The sequence below is a fragment of the Corythoichthys intestinalis genome, unplaced genomic scaffold (assembly GCF_030265065.1).
Source record: "Corythoichthys intestinalis isolate RoL2023-P3 unplaced genomic scaffold, ASM3026506v1 HiC_scaffold_23, whole genome shotgun sequence".
Lineage (NCBI taxonomy): Eukaryota > Metazoa > Chordata > Actinopteri > Syngnathiformes > Syngnathidae > Corythoichthys > Corythoichthys intestinalis.
In genome coordinates this window covers 4,274,162-4,292,838 of record NW_026651592.1, presented here as the reverse complement: position 1 = coordinate 4,292,838, position 18,677 = coordinate 4,274,162, and the positions used below count along the sequence as shown (strand labels likewise).

Below are 18,677 nucleotides of genomic sequence, written 5' to 3'. Positions count from 1 at the left end.
TTTTCTTTGTCAAATAGTTGTTCATGAATACAATCCAAAACCAATTTCAAAGCACACTCTCTTGTATGACAATTTACAGTTTGAATGGGAGTTTTGTGTTAAAAGGAGACTGTTATATGAATGGGTATATGTGTGCTTTCTCTATTAAAAGAAATAAGACAACTTTACTGTCTGACAATAACTCAAGTGGAGCAAATAAGTATTTAGTCAACCACTAATTGTGCAAATTCTCCCACTTGAAAATATTACAGAGGCCTGTAATTGTCAACATGGGTGAACCTTAACCATGAGAGACGGAATGTGGAAACCCCCCCAGAAAATCACATTGTTTGATTTTTAAAGAATTTATTTGCAAATCATGGTGGAAAATAAGTATTTGGTCAATACCAAAAGTTCATCTCAATACTTTGTTAAGTACCCTTTGTTGGCAATAACGGAGGCCAAACGTTTTCTGTAACTCTTCACAAGCTTTTCACACAATGATGCTGGTATTTCGGCCCATTCCTCCATGCAGATCTCCTCTAGAGCAGTGATGTTTTGGGGCTGTCGTTGGGCAACACGGACTCCCTCCACAGATTTTCTATGGGGTTGAGATCTGGAGACTGGCTAGGCCACTCCAGGACCTTGAAATGCTTCTTACGAAGCCACTCCTTTGTTGCCCTGGCTGTGTGTTTGGAATCATTGTCATGCTGAAAGACCCAGCCACGTCTCATCTTCAATGCCCTTGCTGATGGAAGATTTTCACTCAAAATCTCTCGATACATGGCCCCATTCATTCTTTCCTTATTCTTTCTCCTCCAAACACGAGAACCTGTGTTTCTACCAAAAGGTCCTATTTTGGTTTCATCTGACCATAACAAATTCTCCCAGTCTTCTTCTGGATCCTCCAAATGCTCTCTAGCAAACCACAGATGGGCCTGGACGTGTACTGGCTTCAGCAGGGGGACACGTCTGGCAGTGCAGGATTTGAGTCCCTGGCAGCGCATTGTGTTACTGATAGTAGCCTTTGTTACTGTGATACCAGCTCTCTGTAGGTCATTCACTAGGCCCCCCGTGTGGTTCTGGGATTTTTGCTCACCGTTATCATTTTGACGCCACGGGGTGAGATCTTGCATGGAGCCCCAGATCGAGGGAGATTATCAGTGGTCTTGTAAGTCTTCCATTTTCTAATTGCTCCCACAGTTGATTTCTTTACACCAAGCATTTTACCTATTGCAGATTCAGTCTTCCCAGCCTGGTGCAGATCTACAATTTTGTCTCTGGTGTCCTTCGACAGCTCTTTGGTCTTGGCCATAGTGGAGTTTGGAGTGTGACTGACTGAAGTTATGGACAGGTGTCTTTTCTACCGATAATGAGTTAAAACAGGTGCCATTAATACAAGTAACGAGTGGAGCCTCGTTAGACCTCGTTAGAAGTTAGACCTCTTTCACAGCCAGAAATCTTGCTTGTTTGTCGGTGACCAAATACTTATTTTCCACTGTAATTTGGAAATAAATTTTTTAAAAATCAAACAATGGGATTTTCTGTTTTTCCCCCCACATTGTCTCTCATGGTTGAGTTTTACCCATGTTGACAATTTCAGGCCTCTCTTATCTTTTCAAGCAGGAGAACTTGCATAATTGGTGGTTGACTAAATACTTATTTGCCACACTGTATGCTTCTCCAAAACACAATACCAACGGACACCTAAGACACTGATTAGCATAATCGCTAACTAGCTTAGCGCTCCGTGCTAAGTAGTAAAGTCTCATCAACAAAGAATACAAACAATACAATTATCTTAATTTATTAACCTTTGATGGAGGCACACTGGATCCAACAACACAAAAGACAATTTAACTCTCCACACTTCACAATATTATTTATTCAGCAACCCAACCTAAGTGTCGTAGTGAACTCTCCCCTCTCTCTTGCTGTAATCACATTACTCACACAAGGACCCAAACGGGATGGCTCATAGCTTCTGGCAAAAATCGATTATCCAATTAGTTGGCAACTAATTTATAAATTGATTTTAATTGATTAGTTGTTGCAGCCTTACTTACTATAACCAATGCTAGTGATGTTTTCTGCCTTTGTTTATCACAGTCTTGTTTTTGTTGTATTATTATTTCAAAATAATTATAGAATAGTCGAATAATAGAATAATGATAACTCATCCAAAGTAACATTTTTTGTTTTATCATTTTAGCTAATACGTGTGATTGCATGTCATGGTGTATACATTCTGTCGGTGGTTTTGAAACTTTTTCATACTAAGACGCATTATTTGTTTGACATTTGATTAGATGCATGGTGCTTGATATTAAAAGAGTGAGGCTTTACACACAGGTCGGTTGCTAACATTATTAGCATTACTTAGCTTCCGTTCCCAATTAATGTAGAATTCGAAATACGGTATGAATACTGCAGAGACTCTTCCACCCACAATGGTCGATGGGTAGTAGTGGCAACCATGACCGGCAGTGATGGTTGCCATTGTAATGTTCTGTGTGTTCTGGGTAATAAACTCCTCTTGGGTCATGTGGTCTATGTATGGTACACAAAGCAGCAAGACAACATATTGCCTTATGCATTTTTTTTAGCTTGTGCTGCTTAAACTCTAGAGCGTTTTATAGTCTGAAAAAGACCGTAGTTGAACTGTGCTCATAAAAGAAATCATGTCTGGTCCTCCATAAAAATGAGAGTGGTAGCAATATTGTTGGTGCTGAAGTTTCACAATGACTTGGTAAGTCAAGCGTGAGTCAGATGTTACAAGGTACTGCTTGTTTTTGAGACACTTCAGTCTGCGTGTTTCAACTTGACTCCCACATATTATCAAGAGTACAGTTGTCTTGTAATTCAGTCTTTCCCAACCTTTATTGATCCAAGTGTCGTAATAAACTATGCTTTTCATTGGACTAAAAAAGTTTTTACTACATTTGCAATGTCTATATTGTTTTATTTCAAAAATAGGGACCAAAGTGGAGCCTTAACCGTTGTGTTAAACCCTAAAAAGGCTTAAAATGACTCCAAACCAACCCTAGTTCAATGTCTATTTTAAAGGCTTTACACAAGGGTTTTTAAAAAAGCAGGAAAAACTGTAAATATTCTAATTTATATTTTTTAACTCATTGAATACTATTGACAGTAGTGATGAACTAATTTGAATTCACAACAAAATAATCTGTTTTTAATAAATCTTTTATCTTTGAATTTTTAATTAAAAGACCTAATTTTTGTTTGTAACATTTAAACAATATATACAATAATTACCTTTTGAAGAAAAAAAAAAACTATTTTGAGCAAATTGTATTTCAGCAAAAAACATTAAGTTGAAGCATGACTTTCACGGGCCACACAAAATGATGTGCGGGGACTGGATTTGGCCCCTCGGAGTTTGACACCTGTGCTTTAAACTGTCTGAAAACTAGGGTTGCAAATCTCTGGCATGAAGCCGATTCGATATGTATCTAGATACACAGGTTACGATTCGATAGGATTCGATACAATTTAAGAACGGTACGGTTCGATACAGAGTGAAAACGATACGATAGTAAACATTAGTTGTGTGTGTTCGTACAGTATTTTAAAAATATAAAAAAGACCACATTTTTAATAGCAAAATTAAACAACAACATTTCATACCAATGTTATGTTTTATTTTTTTATGAGAAAAAAAATAAGGCTTACTATATGAGCGTCTTTTTGTTGGATGGGATTGATAATTGAATAAAACTCCAGTGACAGACAACAATAAAATGCAGTACTTTAAAGGGATCCTCTATTTTTAAGACAAGTAATTCTTAAAAGATAAAAGTTAGTATGAGTTATAATAATTTGATATTAAAACCCCTCTTAATGTTTTTGTTTTAATAAAGTTTGTAAAATTATTTTAAGTGATATGTCGCCATTCTTGTTACGTCGCACTGCGTGACGTCACCGGTCCCGTTGACAAAATTCCAGCGTGTCATTCGTTAGCTTTCCCAACATGTTGTTAGTTCTACCCTTCCTATTTGAACCAGATCTGAAAAGTGAAGCGCAGGACAGCACTGTCGGTCATTCACAAGACGAGCTTCAGGGAAAAATGCGTGCAGCAAATAAGTTGATAAGACAAAAGTGGGGCAAAACTGGTGATGCGAGAGAGTCCTGTTGGGAACTCCGGTTGGGAGCGAGAGTGTATGCTGTACGGTTTTATTAGCAGATATTCAAGGTAAGCATATTGCGTTTTCAAACTTATCCCAATATAATTATGTAGCTTGTTAGCATCCAGAGCTGTCGTGTGCTTTACATACAGTACAGGCCAAAGAGCACACCTTGTGTAATCCATATCTTGTACATTGTAACGCGTGGTAGCTAGGATACGTGTATAAAAGTACCAAAAAGGGGAGAAGCTTCCACTTATGCACATTTATTCACAAAAAATAATATTTCCACCTTGACCACTCTTCACTCGGGAGCTCAGCAGTACGCAAGCACGCGTTCCCTGATGAACTCCAACATTGTCCACGTCAGAGTCACTGTCATCACTGCAGCGTGCCATAGTGCTTTAATTATTTAGTATGATTTGGGGAAAACTCCCACGAAGAATAGTCAACAAAAAAGATAGCAATAGTAGTCCAAATCCGCGTTTTTTACTCACTCGAAGATCCAGGAATTAGACTGATCCCATGGCAATGTCGTAGCTGCGATCAGGCCGACGATTCCACAAAATAGACTGATCCGAAAAGCCGCTGTGGGACCGACGAATCAAAAAAATGGACAGATCCGAAACCAATATTGCAGACGCGGTGGGGCCGTCGGATCCAGAAAATAGACGGATCCCTCACTTGACTGAGGATCTAGGAAAAATGTTCGGACGCCAGTTGTAACGCGTGGTGGGTATTATACTGCATATAGGGACCAAAAAGGGGGAGAAGCTTCCATTTATGCACATTTATTCACAAAAAATAATAATTCCACCTTGACCACTCACTTCAGTCCCCTTGTTTGCATTTGACTGGAAATTGCATCCAAAAGCAGCGCATCGTGGCATTTTACTTCTCGAGTTTAGGCAGCAATAAGCAATTGTTGAACAAGCTACACATTTGGAAAGATACCAGTTACGTCATCACTGCGAGCCCGCAAACCATGGCGCCAACTAACGGTCAAAATATGGACTAAATAATATAAAATATTGCCGGTCGTATCGGTCTATCGTTCTCAAGCTGACTGAAAACCTAATCTTGAAACTCTGACCACGACTCCAATCTGACTTTGAAACACAAATCCTGAAACACAACCCTTTTTGACACTTTAACCTGGTTTGTAAACTTAACATCTATCATAACAGCAAAGCGTAGCGTAATATAACGTATCATAACATGCACATTGTGTAGGATAACATAACATATCATATAACGTTAACCTAATGGAACATAGCATAGCATAACAAAATGTCACATAACATAACGTAACGTAGCATAGCGTAGCTTAAAGTAATGTAAATTAACGTAATGCAACGTAACTTAGAATAGAGTAGCGTAGCATACATTAGCATAACATAACAACATACCACATAATGTAACGTAATAACAAATGCTGGTCACAGGTTAGCACAGAAGTTATGTTTCCTAACCATTAAATGTCTCCAAACTAAGATGCTTGGGATCTGTTATGTGAGCAGACTATTTGACCCGAGCATCACAATACAATTAGCACTAAAGGGTTAAGTGCATGAACGCAGATATCGGTATTGGTCTGATATCCGTTTTGCATTTTTTGAGTTGGACAATATCCGGATATCTTTTAAAAAGTCATTATAAATAACTCTACATATCACATAACGTAACGCAATGCAATGTAACGCATCATAACGCAACGCAACGTAACGTAGCAGGTACTATTGTGTAATGCAACACTTTAACGTCGTTTAAAATTCAAATTCAGGTCTGAAATCCCACACATGATTTATAACTCAACTTGAAAACCTTAATCCAGGGTATAAAACTCAATCACTCAAATCGTGGAATTTTTGAGCAACCACTTACACTATTTACTGAAAAACTGACCAATTTGCTGTTCTCCACGTAGTTCCTGTAATGCCCTAAAACACCAGAAGAGGGTGCCAAAACCCACCTGTGACTTCATCTGCGCTGCCTTCTCGGGGTCCACAGCCAAAACGTGCTGGTAGTGTCGGATAGTGTGCTGACGGTCCTTGTTCTCGGCGCGCACGTAGCGGCGCAGTGCTTGCAGGATGCGGTGAGGCTGCAATTCACAAACACATATTAGCTAGCAATGATAGCCAGTGTTTCTTAGACCGTGTAGCATTAAGAAAGAGGCGGTCACCCTAGGGGGATCCGCCTGCAGGGCCGCCAGGTAGTTCTCCAGGGCCAGGCGACGCCGGTCGTTTAGCATGGCCTCCACCCGAGCCAAGTGGGTCTCCACTAGTTGCTGCTTCTCGCTAGCAGCTTCCTCCTCCAGGGACTCCACCATGGCCTGGAAGTGCTGCAACAGATTGGGCAACATTATCATCAATTTTCATTTATAATTCATTTCACTGTAATAAATCAGACAATTATTAAATTCAATACAAAAAATAGTTATATTTAAGATAAGGCTGCAACAACAACTACCGTAATTTCCCAAATATAACGAGCACTTTTTTCCCCCCAAAATCAACTTGTAAAATCATGGGTGCGCATTATAAACGGGTACATGGATGTTTAAAGTGGTAATTCCGATTTACGTGGAAATTCGGGTTACGTTGCCAGCACAGGATCGGAACTTTTCGTAACTCGGGGACTGCCTATTTGAAGAAGTGTCGAGAGTTAGATTGTCTTTTGTGTTGTTAACTCCAGTGTGCCTCTATCAGAGGTGAGTAAATGAAGCAAATTATATTGTTTGTATTTTTTGTTAATGTGAAATTACTACTTAGCACGGAGCGCTAACCTAGTTAGCGATTATGCTAATCAGTGTCTTAAGTGTCCGTTTGAGTTTTGGAGAAGCATATTAGCACTTGAGTTATTGTTACATAGTAAAGTTGTCTCATTTCTTTTTATAAAGAAACCACATACATAAACTTATACCTGTAACAGCTTTCAACACAAACTTCCCTTCAAACTGTAAATTGTCATACAAGAAAGGGTGCTTTGAAACTGGATTTGGATTGTATTTATGAACAACTGTTAAATAAATAAAACAGATTCATTCCAGTCTGCCTCCTCTTTATTTGAATTATTTTGTTTAGTTTGTTTAAAGAAAATTAATGAGTCATTGACACAATATGCCCACAAGAAAAAAAAAAGTAAATCAGCAGCACTTTTTAAAATTTGAACGAACAGGACTTATGCCTGATTCGTGTATTGAGAAATTGTTTTTTCTCTGATGCTCACAACCTTTAAAAAAAAAAAAAAAAAAAAAATTCAACAAGCTTCATGTACTTTAAACAGTACAGTTGTAGACAACAGTTAAGTCAGGTAGCTGTTATAAAAAATGTTTAATAAAATGGTCATCCATTTTGTCTTGTTACTTACAACGTGCCTAAAACAACTTCGAGTTAAATTGTGAAGGTAACTGTAAAAAATGACATGTATCTGATTAAACAATTATTAGTTGCAGCCCTAATTTAAAAATATAAATGACCAAATAAAGAGCTGTTGTAAGATGTCATTTCTGACCCGAACACAGGGAGACGCTGACTGACCTGCACCAGGGTTTGCCTCTCAGCCTTGGGCAAGTTCTTGGCCTGGCTGTCAGCCTCTTCCCACTCCTTCCTTACCTGTGGCAGAAAATCCACCAATAGATGAGTTAGTGTTAAATCATGTATGGCAAGGCACTCTTACAGTTCTTATTATTTGCATGTTATAGCATGCTTATACTATAACATTGCATGTTTTTCAAAATATCATCCTCTCAAATTTCTTTCACATAAGACAATTATTTGCATGTTATAGCATGCTTATACTATAACATTGCATGTTTTTCAAAATATCATCCTCTCAAATTTCTTTCACATAAGACAGTTATTATTTGCATGTTATAGCATGCTTATACTATAACATTCCATGTTTTTTAAAACAATATCATCTCAAATTTCTTTCACATAACACTTTTGTCTTTTCCATGTCATACACTGCTTAAAAAAGGACTCACACAAAAATACACGCGGTCCCAGGCTTCAAGTGGGACAGTGGGCTTTGGTCAGATGAGACCAAGATTGAGCTTTTTGGCAACAAACACTCTAAGTGGGTCTGGCGTGCCACGAAAGATGCGCATGCTGAAAAGCACCTCATACCCACTGTGGGGGTGGGCCAGTGATACTGTGGGGCTGTTTCGCTTCCAAAGGCCCAGGGAACCTTGTTAGGGTGTATGCCCCTAAACATATGGCCAAATCTACACAGAAATGGTTCACCAGACACAAAATCAAGCTCCTCCCATGGCCATCTCAGTTCCCAGATCTTGTTTTGTTGGCAAAAGGGGGTTGTACAAAGTATTAACACCAGGGGTGCTAATAATTGTGACACACATTATTTGATGTCAAACTATTTTTTCTTTATGTGGGATTTTTTCCATACTGAATGAATGCACTTGTATTGAAGGTTGGATTTTTCTCTTTTTCCAATAAGGTCCAATATTATTTGAATTAAAAAAAAATTATTAGAAGCTAAAAAACACATCTTTTTCAGGGGTGCCAATCATTATGGAGGGCACTGTAGGTAACTACACTGAGAAAAAAAAAACCCCGTTGTTTAAAAAAAAAATTCAAACAAATTTGTAAGCAGTTACTCACAATAATGCTCATTATGTCAGGAACGCGGGCAGGCAGGTTGTGTGTGGACCCAAATGCAGGGAAGGGAGACGAGGCAGATTGACGGTGCAAAATGATTTAATTATGGCAAGCGAAAAACAAAGTACCAACAAATAATGACGAGATTCCAAAAAACACAGCGGGAAACAAAACTCAGGTTACTAACAAAAGGCTGGGTATCAAAACTTACTGAGGGGAACACAAGGGCTTGGAGAGACGCAAGAATGTTGACCAGAGCATGGACATGGACATGGACGTAGACAGACTTTGACAATGACGCAACAAGGAGTGAAAAGAAAATGGGAGCTCATATACACACACGCAGACAAGGGGTAACGAGACAAAGAGGGAACAGGTGAGCACAGGAGGATACACTTGGAGAAGGCACATCAGGTGAAATCAATGGGCAATCACAGAGTCAAGTCACACTAGGAGAAAACCAACACAAAACCTAACACATTATTTGAGTATTTTTTTCACCAAATACTTTTTTACTTGTTTTCGAGTACATTTTTTGGATGACTACTTTCACTTTTACTTCTGTAACATTATTTTGAAGTAACACTACTCTTACTTGAGTACAATTTTTGGCTACTCTACCCACTTCTGATCATTATCATCATCGTTTTCAGTCAAGGAAGGGAGGCGCTGGAGTTTAATGTTTTATTGAAAAATGTTATGATACTGTATATGCATGTATACATGTACGAATCATTGTTTTCATTGATAAATATCTTATTGATGTAATGATTATTACATCTGCAGTAGGGATGTCCCGATCCAGGTTTTTGCACTTCGATCCGATACTGATACTGGCCCGATACCGATATGTGAGCATGTATTAAAGTTTAAAGTTATTTAGCCTCCTTACTTGTCGGACTCATGTTGAAAAGAGTTTTAGTACTCTTGATAACTACTAGCCAGCTGAATTAGGTGAGTTTGAATAACACACAATGGTTGGTAACAAAAAACTGACCTGTTTATTCAGTGATAAACACAAAACATGAACAACAAAAAGAAATGGTATATTCAGTCAGTAAAACGTGCAAATAATATTGTAAACCAGGGGTCCCCAAACTACGGCATACACCGTCATACCCGCCTCCACATTTGGTCTGGCCTCTTGAACAAAAAAAAAACAAAAACAAAAAAAAAACACAACCCCCCCCCCCCCCCCCCCAATAGGGTTATTTATTTCCTGGCTTTTTTTCTGTGAAGAACCCAGAGAGGGTTATGTGGTTACTATCCATTTAATTAATAGTGTTATTATTATTTATTATATTATATTATATTATATTATATTATATTATATTATATTATATTATATTATATTATATTATTAGGGCTGTCAAACGAATAAAAAATTTAATCGCGTTAATCACAGCTTAAAAATGAATTAATCGTAATTAATCGCAATTCAAACCATCTATAAAATATGCCATATTTTTCTGTAAAATATTGTTGGAATGGAAAGATAAGACAGAAGACGGATATATATATTCAAAATAGTGTACATAAGTACTGTATTCGTTTATTATAACAATAAATCAACAAGATAGCAATAACATTATTAACTGTTAAAGCAATCCATGGATAGAAAGACTTGTAGTTCTTAAAAGATAAATGTTAGTACAAGTTATAGAAATTGTATATTAAAACCCCGCTTAATGTTTTCATTTTACATAAATTTGTAAAACTTTCAATCAAAAAATAAACTTGTAGCTCGCCATTGTTGATGTCAATAATTACACAATGGTGCTGAAACCGATAAAATCAGTCGCACCCAAGCGCCAGCAGAGGGCGACAAAACACCCAAAACCAAAAGTAACAAGTGCACATGACACTGTGCTGTCATTTTAATCTGTTTGAGCGGGGCATGTGCGTTAAATGCGTAAAATATTTTAATATGGTTAATTTTAAAAAATTAATTACCGGCCGTTAACGCGATAATTTTGACAGGCCTATATATTATATTATATTGTATTATATTGTTATTACTATTATTTTTTATTTTATTTACTTTTGTTCCGTGAAGAATCCAGAAAGGGTTATTTGATTGTGGCTTTCTGAAAAACAATACATTTTTACATTTAGGCACTCCTGCAATCGTCACACCTTTTCTGTTGCAAACTGACCCCGGCCCCTCATCAGAGAAGGGAAAAGTAATGTTGCCCTCACAGGAAAAGGTTAGGGGAGCCCTGTTGTAAACTGTCTTAAAAAAGCAAAACACACAAACAACCTCAGTGGAAAATAAACTATTAACTCAGCATCTTTTGTCTTCTTTTGAACAACTGTACCAAGGCTTTAAAAAAATCAGTGCAAATAATACTATTTAAACCAAAAATGGCTTCTACTCCCAAATCTTCTCCACAATTTGTTGCTCCATCTAAAACTATTCTACACACTCCCTTCAGCTGTTTGCACTGGATTCAGTCCCAGCATGATAGTGAGATTTTTTTTTTTTGACTCCCAGCATGATAGGGAGATTTTTTTTTTTTTGACAAAGTATTTCAAAATGCTCAGTTGACAGCTGACATTTTTACCGATAAACTTTAAATTTACATTGCAGTCATAATGTAGAAGATGCCACGGAGGTGAATTGGGAGACGGTAATGCTAGTGTGCTGAAGGTGTGCTGTAAAATGTAAAATGCAGACCGGATTTTATGGAAACCAAAGCAAAAACTGGAATGGATTATGTATATGAGTGCGCTGGACAACCCGGACCGGATCTTCCAAAAAAAACAACAACAAAAAAAACCCCAAAAAAACTGGATCGGGAGTCTGGATCGGAATTTTTCCGTGTCGGCCAATCTGATACCGATGCGCATTTTTTTGCGCATATTGGCGGTTGATCCGATCCAAATATCGGATCGGGACAACCGTAATCTGCAGTGCTTAAATCCACTTTATAAAAATATACACATCCATATAAGGTTTTGTTTGTTTGTTTTTGTTTTGTTTTTAAATTATACTGGGTGGGGGGAGGAAAACATGTCTTATATGTATCTCTTTCAATCCTGTTAAATCTCAATAAATACATTGAACACACAAAAAAAAATGTAAATAAGCTCCGCCTCTATTTGGCGGATTTTCAATTTTCGCAGTCCCATTACCCGCGAAAAACGAGTAATCACTGTACTCCCTTTTCTTTGCATGACAAAAGTTTCATAATTTGTTTTACAATTTTTGCATATGCATTTTGAAACATTACTTTTTGTCATTTGTCTCATTTTTTGTCTTTCAGTATGTTAAGATTTCACAATTTTTCCTTGATATTTTCCATTTAATTTCTTATATTTGCTGAAAATTTCTAATCTTACTTCGCGATCCCACTATTCTTCTCTAATTTTGGTTTAATAATATTTTTCCCCAATACTTTTGTGTTACTTTTTGTTTCATTTACAATCATTCTCTATCACTTAGATCTTAAATGATTCTCAAATATATTTCTCCTATTACTATTTTCTAATATTTTTTTAATCAATATTATTGTTTCTAATGCATTTGTCTTGTTGGTATTTTTTCACCCTCTACCATGCTTACATTTCATGTGTATACAGTATTTTTTATGATGCTAATATTAGCATTTAGCCTTCAAAAAGTCGACACAAAATCCAAGTATTTACCCTCTCCATGCGGTTACGGTGCCTAATTTCCAGCTGCTCCTTGGCCTTCTGAAAGCGGCTGTGCTCCTTGTCGTCCGCCGGGGTCTCAAAGTAGATGTCCACATCGTCGGCGGGCTGAGGCGTCGGGGGCGTAGCTGCCAAAACAAAATGATCGTCAGTCCCGACAAACCAGGCGTGTTGACCAGTGGCGGATGCTGGTCTTTCAATGAGGTGAAGCTCAAAGTGTGTCCGCCTGTGAGTGCTTTGTGACGGTGGGGCACAGCGGCACCTGCTGCTGGGTGGGGAAAGAAACTAGAGTGCTAGAGGTCAAGCAGCTACAGTAATAATGTTAAAAAAAACAAACACCAGAAATAGGTTTGATTTTTCACTAGTTGTTTACAACAACAAACGTGTCGCTAGGATGTTTCTGAAAGTCTCTAGTTCAACTCAGAACAACGGAATGAAAATTGAAAAATGCCTCCTGCGGATGTTAATACGACAAGATTACTGATTTTTTTCATTTCGCTGTAAATAAAAAAGGGATTCGGGGTCAGACAAATCATCCAATCATCATGCAGAGAACCAGAGCGTTTGGACCAGCCGAGCCCCGTCCACTGCCCACAGGCCCCCAAAGACATGCCGCGTCCGATTGGCTTGATAAACCCAGCGTTCAGTGAATGTAACAAAGTAAAAGTGTTTCGATACTGTACTAAAGCACATTTAAGTACCGTACTTTACGTGAGTACAAATATGAAGTGGTACTTTTCACTTTTACTTCACTTCATTTTACAGCACGCATCTGTACTTTTTACTCCACTACTTTCCAAGTTGTCATCTGCATTATACGTTCTTTTTTTTTTTTTTTTTTTTTGTCTCATTGTGAATTGATAGTGTCAGTTTCATGCCTCCGGCGCAAACTCTTGAGAAGCACAGTGTCCACACTGTTTAAAGGACTGTGTAGTTGTGCAAATGAATGAAAACCAAGCCGCATCGTAACCTGTGAACAAGAAGCTAATTCTGAACAAAAGTTGAGCGCGTTATAGCGTATATTTAAACTAGTGCTGCAACAATTAATCGATTATCTTGAGGAATTCCATAAGGAAAAAGCTTCGAATCAAATTTTGCTACTTTGAGAATGTGTTTAATTCGAGTGACATTGTAATGGTTTGTTTTAAAAGTGCTGCATTTAGTTTTATTGGTTTGGTGGGATACACTGCCCTCTAGTGGCGATAGTAAATATGCCATAACTCGTCTAACATGGCTGAATCTAGTGGCTCCCTGTTAAGACCAACAGAAAGTATGTTTTTGTTTGCGCTAATACAGTGCCCTCCATAATTATTGGCATCCCTGAAAAAGATGTGTTTTTTAGCTTCTAATGTATTTTTTTAAATTCAAATAATATGGGACCTTAATGGAAAAAAGAGAAAAATCCAGTGCCTTCATTCAGTGGGGAAAAAATCCCACATAAAGAAAAAATGATTTGACATCAAAAAATGTGTGTCACAATTATTAGCACCCCTGGTGTTAATACTTTGTACAACCCCCTTTTGCCAAAAAAACAAGGTCTGGGGACTGAGATGGCCATGGGAGGAGCTTGATTTTGTGTTTGGTGAACCATTTGACCAAAACACACGGTCCCAGTTGAAGCCTGGGTCCGTGTGTATTTTTGTGTGAGACCAAGATTGAGCTTTGAGCAAGATTGAGGCATGCCACGAAAGATGCGCATGCTGAAAAGCACCTCATACCCACTGTGAAGTATGAGGGTGGGTCAATGATGCTGTGGGGCTGTTTCACTTCCAAAGGCCCTGGGAACCTCGTTAGGGTGCATGGCATCATGAATGCTTTGAAATACCAGGACATTTTAAATCAAAATTTGTTGCCCTCTGCCCAAAAGCTGAAGATGGGTCGTCACTGGGTCTTTCAGCAAGACAATGACCCTAAACATATGGCCAAATCTACACAGAAATGGTTCACCAGACACAAACTCAAGCTTGTGAAACATTATAGGAGAAGATTAGGTGCTGTTTTGTTGGCAAAAGGGGGTCATACAGAGTATTAACACCAGGGGTGCTAATAATTGTGACACACATTATTTGATGTCAAATAATTTTTTTCTTTATGTGGGATTTTTTCCCCACTGAATGAATGCACTTGTATTGAAGGTTGGATTTTTCTCTTTTTTTCCATTAAGGTCCCATATTATTTGAATTAAAAAAAATTATTAGAAGCTAAAAAACACATCTTTTTCAGGGGTGCCAATAATTATGGAGGGCACTGTATTTTCATAACATTTGTGAGATGTCGAATGTCAACTAGTTGAATGACACTTTTATATCTTGAGGGGGTCTGTATCGCCCGCACTAATTAACTTTGAGGAGGGTGGCAGGAACCCTGTCACACAAAAAAAGCTACGACTGTGCTGACTGCTTTACAGCATACGTCACTTCCCCCTTCCTTCATTCATTATAACTTTAATATTAAATACATTTAAAATGTATTTAATATTTCGCGCAAATTCTGCAAAGATGGCAGAGCAACAAAAGTGGCAAAAAGTCTGAGGAGGAAAAATAGGAAAGCTACCACGATATACAGAATAAACATTGGTCCGGCTTTCACTCGCTGGCCCCCGCCCCCTCAACCAAATTCGCTGACCAGTTCGGGTGGGGTGGTTAGCAACACTAAGGCACACGGTTGCTAACCGTCATATGCTATTGTTTATCCACAACTGGATTCATTACTTTATTCCTATTCATCTTTCATACAGCCGCTGGAAACAGAAATGTTGTTTAATCCATCTGCAGGCGACCTGATCAGTGTTGTCACTGTAATCTGATTACTTTCGTTCAGTAACGAGTAATCTAACGCGTTCATTTTTCAAAACCATTAATCTGATTAAAGTTTATTTCCTTAGTGTCTGTGCGTTACTATTTTGTTTTTTTCCTCATGATGTGTGTAGAATAAAGAATACTGTAGTCATGTATCAAGAGAATCTGAATAGAAAATATTGCTCTTGAGTTTGGCCGTGACATCGGATGTCACGTTTTCTCATCGGGGGAAAAAAAACGGGTCACGTGTATTACCATGCTATGAGCGCTGTTGGCGGTCAACAAACAACTGGCTTACCTCTCAGGATGCTAACAGTGGAAGACGTAGGAGAAGAAGCACAAACGGCTGCATTTGCTTATTGGACATACAGCCATGACTTCACATTTCTCTCCAATAAAGATGACCAAAAATATCTCCGTGCGTCGTAAACTGTGTGCTGGCTCAAAAGGGCAGTTGACCGCTAATAACTCTACATCTAATTCAAGGTACCACTTGTAATTACAGCACAACGTGACAAAAATCGAAACAAAGCCATCAGATAACGAGACAGCCAGCACTTTTACAGTTTGTAACCAGCCTTTACGTACATTTTATAGTTATAGTTTGTAACCATAGGCGGAGTGTGACTTTGTTTGTGTGTGTGTGGGGGTGGGGGGGGTAAGGGCGAGTCAAAAGTCAAAAGTTTGGACACGCCTCATCATTTGTGCTTTTTATATATTTTCACTACTATTGTAAATTCTCACTGAAAATATCAAAAGTATGAATGAACATGAGGAATGATGTACTTGAAAACAGGTTTTTATTAGTGTTGCACCGATACCATTTTTTGGGCCCGATACAGATACCTGGCATCGGCCTGGTATGATACCTAGTATCAGCCGATACCGATACCATTCCGATACCAATCTGTTAGCAAAAAAATAAAAATACACACACACATATATATATATATATATATATATATATATATATATATACACAGAGGGGAGAACAAGTATTTGATACACTGCCAATGGGTTTTCCTTTTGTAAGTGTAACTGTACATATATATGTGTGTGTGTGTACGTATAAGGGATGCAACGATACAGTTAAGTCATGGTTTGGTACGATTTTCGATACAATTCAATACATCTAATGCTCTGAAACAGAAAATACAACTGTTATTATTATTATTTTTTTATTTGCTAACAAGCAAAAATAACATCATATAAAAAAGCATTTTAGTGCATAATATTTATGTGCTTACTTCTTACTGATCTGAAGAAATTTTGTATATAAGTGCTGAGAACAATCTTTACTGTTTGTAAAGTGGGGCACACTGTTGATTGCTGCAGCTCTCTTAGCAGCTATATTTACCATATAAGCAAAACATCCTATTTGTGGTCCGAGTCCATCTGTAACATGAACTGAATTAATAGTATTTGCAGCATTATCTATAGTCACTGGTATGGATTGATTTGGCCTGCTTAACTTCCATTCAGTCATGGCGGTTTCTAATTCATCAATGTAGTATATTATATGGACTACGCGTCGCTCTGGGCTCACGCAGCTAATGGCATGGGATCTAATGTAGCACATCTAGGTTGCTATTTGATGATATCTAGTGTGTGCGCGCGAGAGTTAGCATGGGATCTAACATAGGACATCTAGGTTGCTATTTGATTATATCTAGTGTGCGCGCTGCGCCGCTTGAGTGTTTTCTGGCCACAAAAGTCACTTCTGCTCATTGCTGCACAACACATATGACAATCGACTTTCATAAACAGGACGATTTTGAAGTACGGTGCTCTTAATTTGCCACTCATTGTTCATCATGAAAACATGAGTTTGCTCCCACGGTTTTAACCTTTCTGATCCCATCGGCGTTATAATAGCAGGTGTTAGCTTACGCATGCTAATCGTTTGTGAATGCCATGTTAGATGAGCAGCGTAACATCGCGGATATGCGTTGTACTTTACATCCTTAAAATTGAAGACGAAGGAGTTCATTTCGTTTGGTACTTTCGAGACAATGACATACAGATGTCATGCATCGGGATTTGGGAAGTTAGCTCACGTAGGGAGGACAGTGCATTTGCGTTCAAATGATGCCAGTAGATGGTATCGGCGCCCTAAATGTTGGTACTCGTCGATACCGATACCACCAATTCGGGCCGGATCGGCGCCCCCTGCCGATACTGGTATCGGTATCGGTGCAACTTTAGTTTTTATATTCTACATTCTTCAAAGTATCCACCCTTGAGGTGTCTCCAAACTTTTGGCCTATACTGCATGCATTACGAAATACTTTGTAGGCTTCTTGTTCATTTCATTTGTTTTTGTTGTTTGTTTTATTGCTTTACAACTTTTATAGACAGCATTTTAATGGCTAGGTCTTTATTTTACAGGGGGAGTTCAGAATTTTTGACATTAGGCTTAATCTTCCAGTTAGCGGGGGTTTAATTAGTCGTTGGAGTTGTTTTGAACAAGTTCCGTGCAGTTTGTCAGTTATTTGTTCGTTTCAGGGCTCCAGAGTGGCTGAGCTAGCGCAAGTCAATGGTGGTTGAAATCAACTCCATCGACTAACTAAACTCCTGCTAACTCGAAGATAAAGCCTTATCTGAAAAATTCAATTACATGCGATGACATTTTTCTGTTGATGCAGCATAGGGAGAAAAATTGGGAAAGTAACTGACAAATTACTTTTAACGTAAATTAGTTACTTTGATAACAAAGTAATCAGTAAAGTAACTAGATTACTTTTTTGAGGAGTAATCAGTAATTAAATTACTTTTTCAAGTAATCTGTGACAACAGTGCTGAAGAATGATTTTTGATTAATTATTTTTATGACTGCGGTTGTGCACTGCTCCTCATGGGAAACGATATTTTCCTTTGGCAAAACACTACCTTTTTTGTCCACCGGCGTCGCTAAAATCAACCAAAACTGAAAAGTTACCAAGCGTTACTTTAAATGTTTGTAATTCGATGACCCGATTATTCGAACTAATTGATAGATAAATCGATTACATAATAATTGATAACTGCATCCCCAATTTTGTCAATGACATGTACATAACATACATACATAAAACACGTTGACATTTTGGGGGAAGCTGAGCTTCCCTTGCAGTCTAGAGCAATCGCCTCTGGTGTTGAATCCAAGCGGAGATGACAAGCTTTCTTCCACTTACCCAGTCGCTTGCACACGGCCATGCAGTACTCCTCCGAGTCAAAGTTGTTGCGATTTCCGGCGCAGCCTCCGTAGATGAAGAGCACACACTTCCTCTGGCTCATGTCAAAGTGCCAGCGGGGCATGGAGGCCCTGCAGGGACCTGCTTCAGCCTCCAGAGTGCACACAGCTGCAGGGGGTGCCGATAAAGAGTAGTTATTCGTGGAGTATTTGGAAATTTGTCCCTATTTTATGGGCTAAAAATAATGGTAAAATGCTGCTATATGTGTACTAAAAGCCAATAATTGAGTAGAAAATACTACTTTGC

At 38.3% G+C, this 18,677-nt stretch overlaps 1 protein-coding gene across 4 annotated transcripts in view; it reads right to left on the bottom strand.

The window, feature by feature from the left end:
* Positions 1–18,677, bottom strand: part of LOC130911225 (amyloid beta precursor like protein 2-like) — a 189,358-nt gene that overhangs the window by 35,008 nt on the left and 135,673 nt on the right. For all 4 annotated transcript variants that reach the window (XM_057829052.1, XM_057829054.1, XM_057829055.1 and 1 more), the window contains exons 7-11: positions 18,372–18,539; positions 12,395–12,528; positions 7,664–7,738; positions 6,307–6,465; positions 6,097–6,225 (exon numbers count right to left, since the gene is read on the bottom strand). In XM_057829052.1, coding sequence (XP_057685035.1) covers positions 6,097–6,225; positions 6,307–6,465; positions 7,664–7,738; positions 12,395–12,528; positions 18,372–18,539 — 665 coding nt within the window. The remainder of the gene's footprint in view (positions 1–6,096; positions 6,226–6,306; positions 6,466–7,663; positions 7,739–12,394; positions 12,529–18,371; positions 18,540–18,677) is intronic.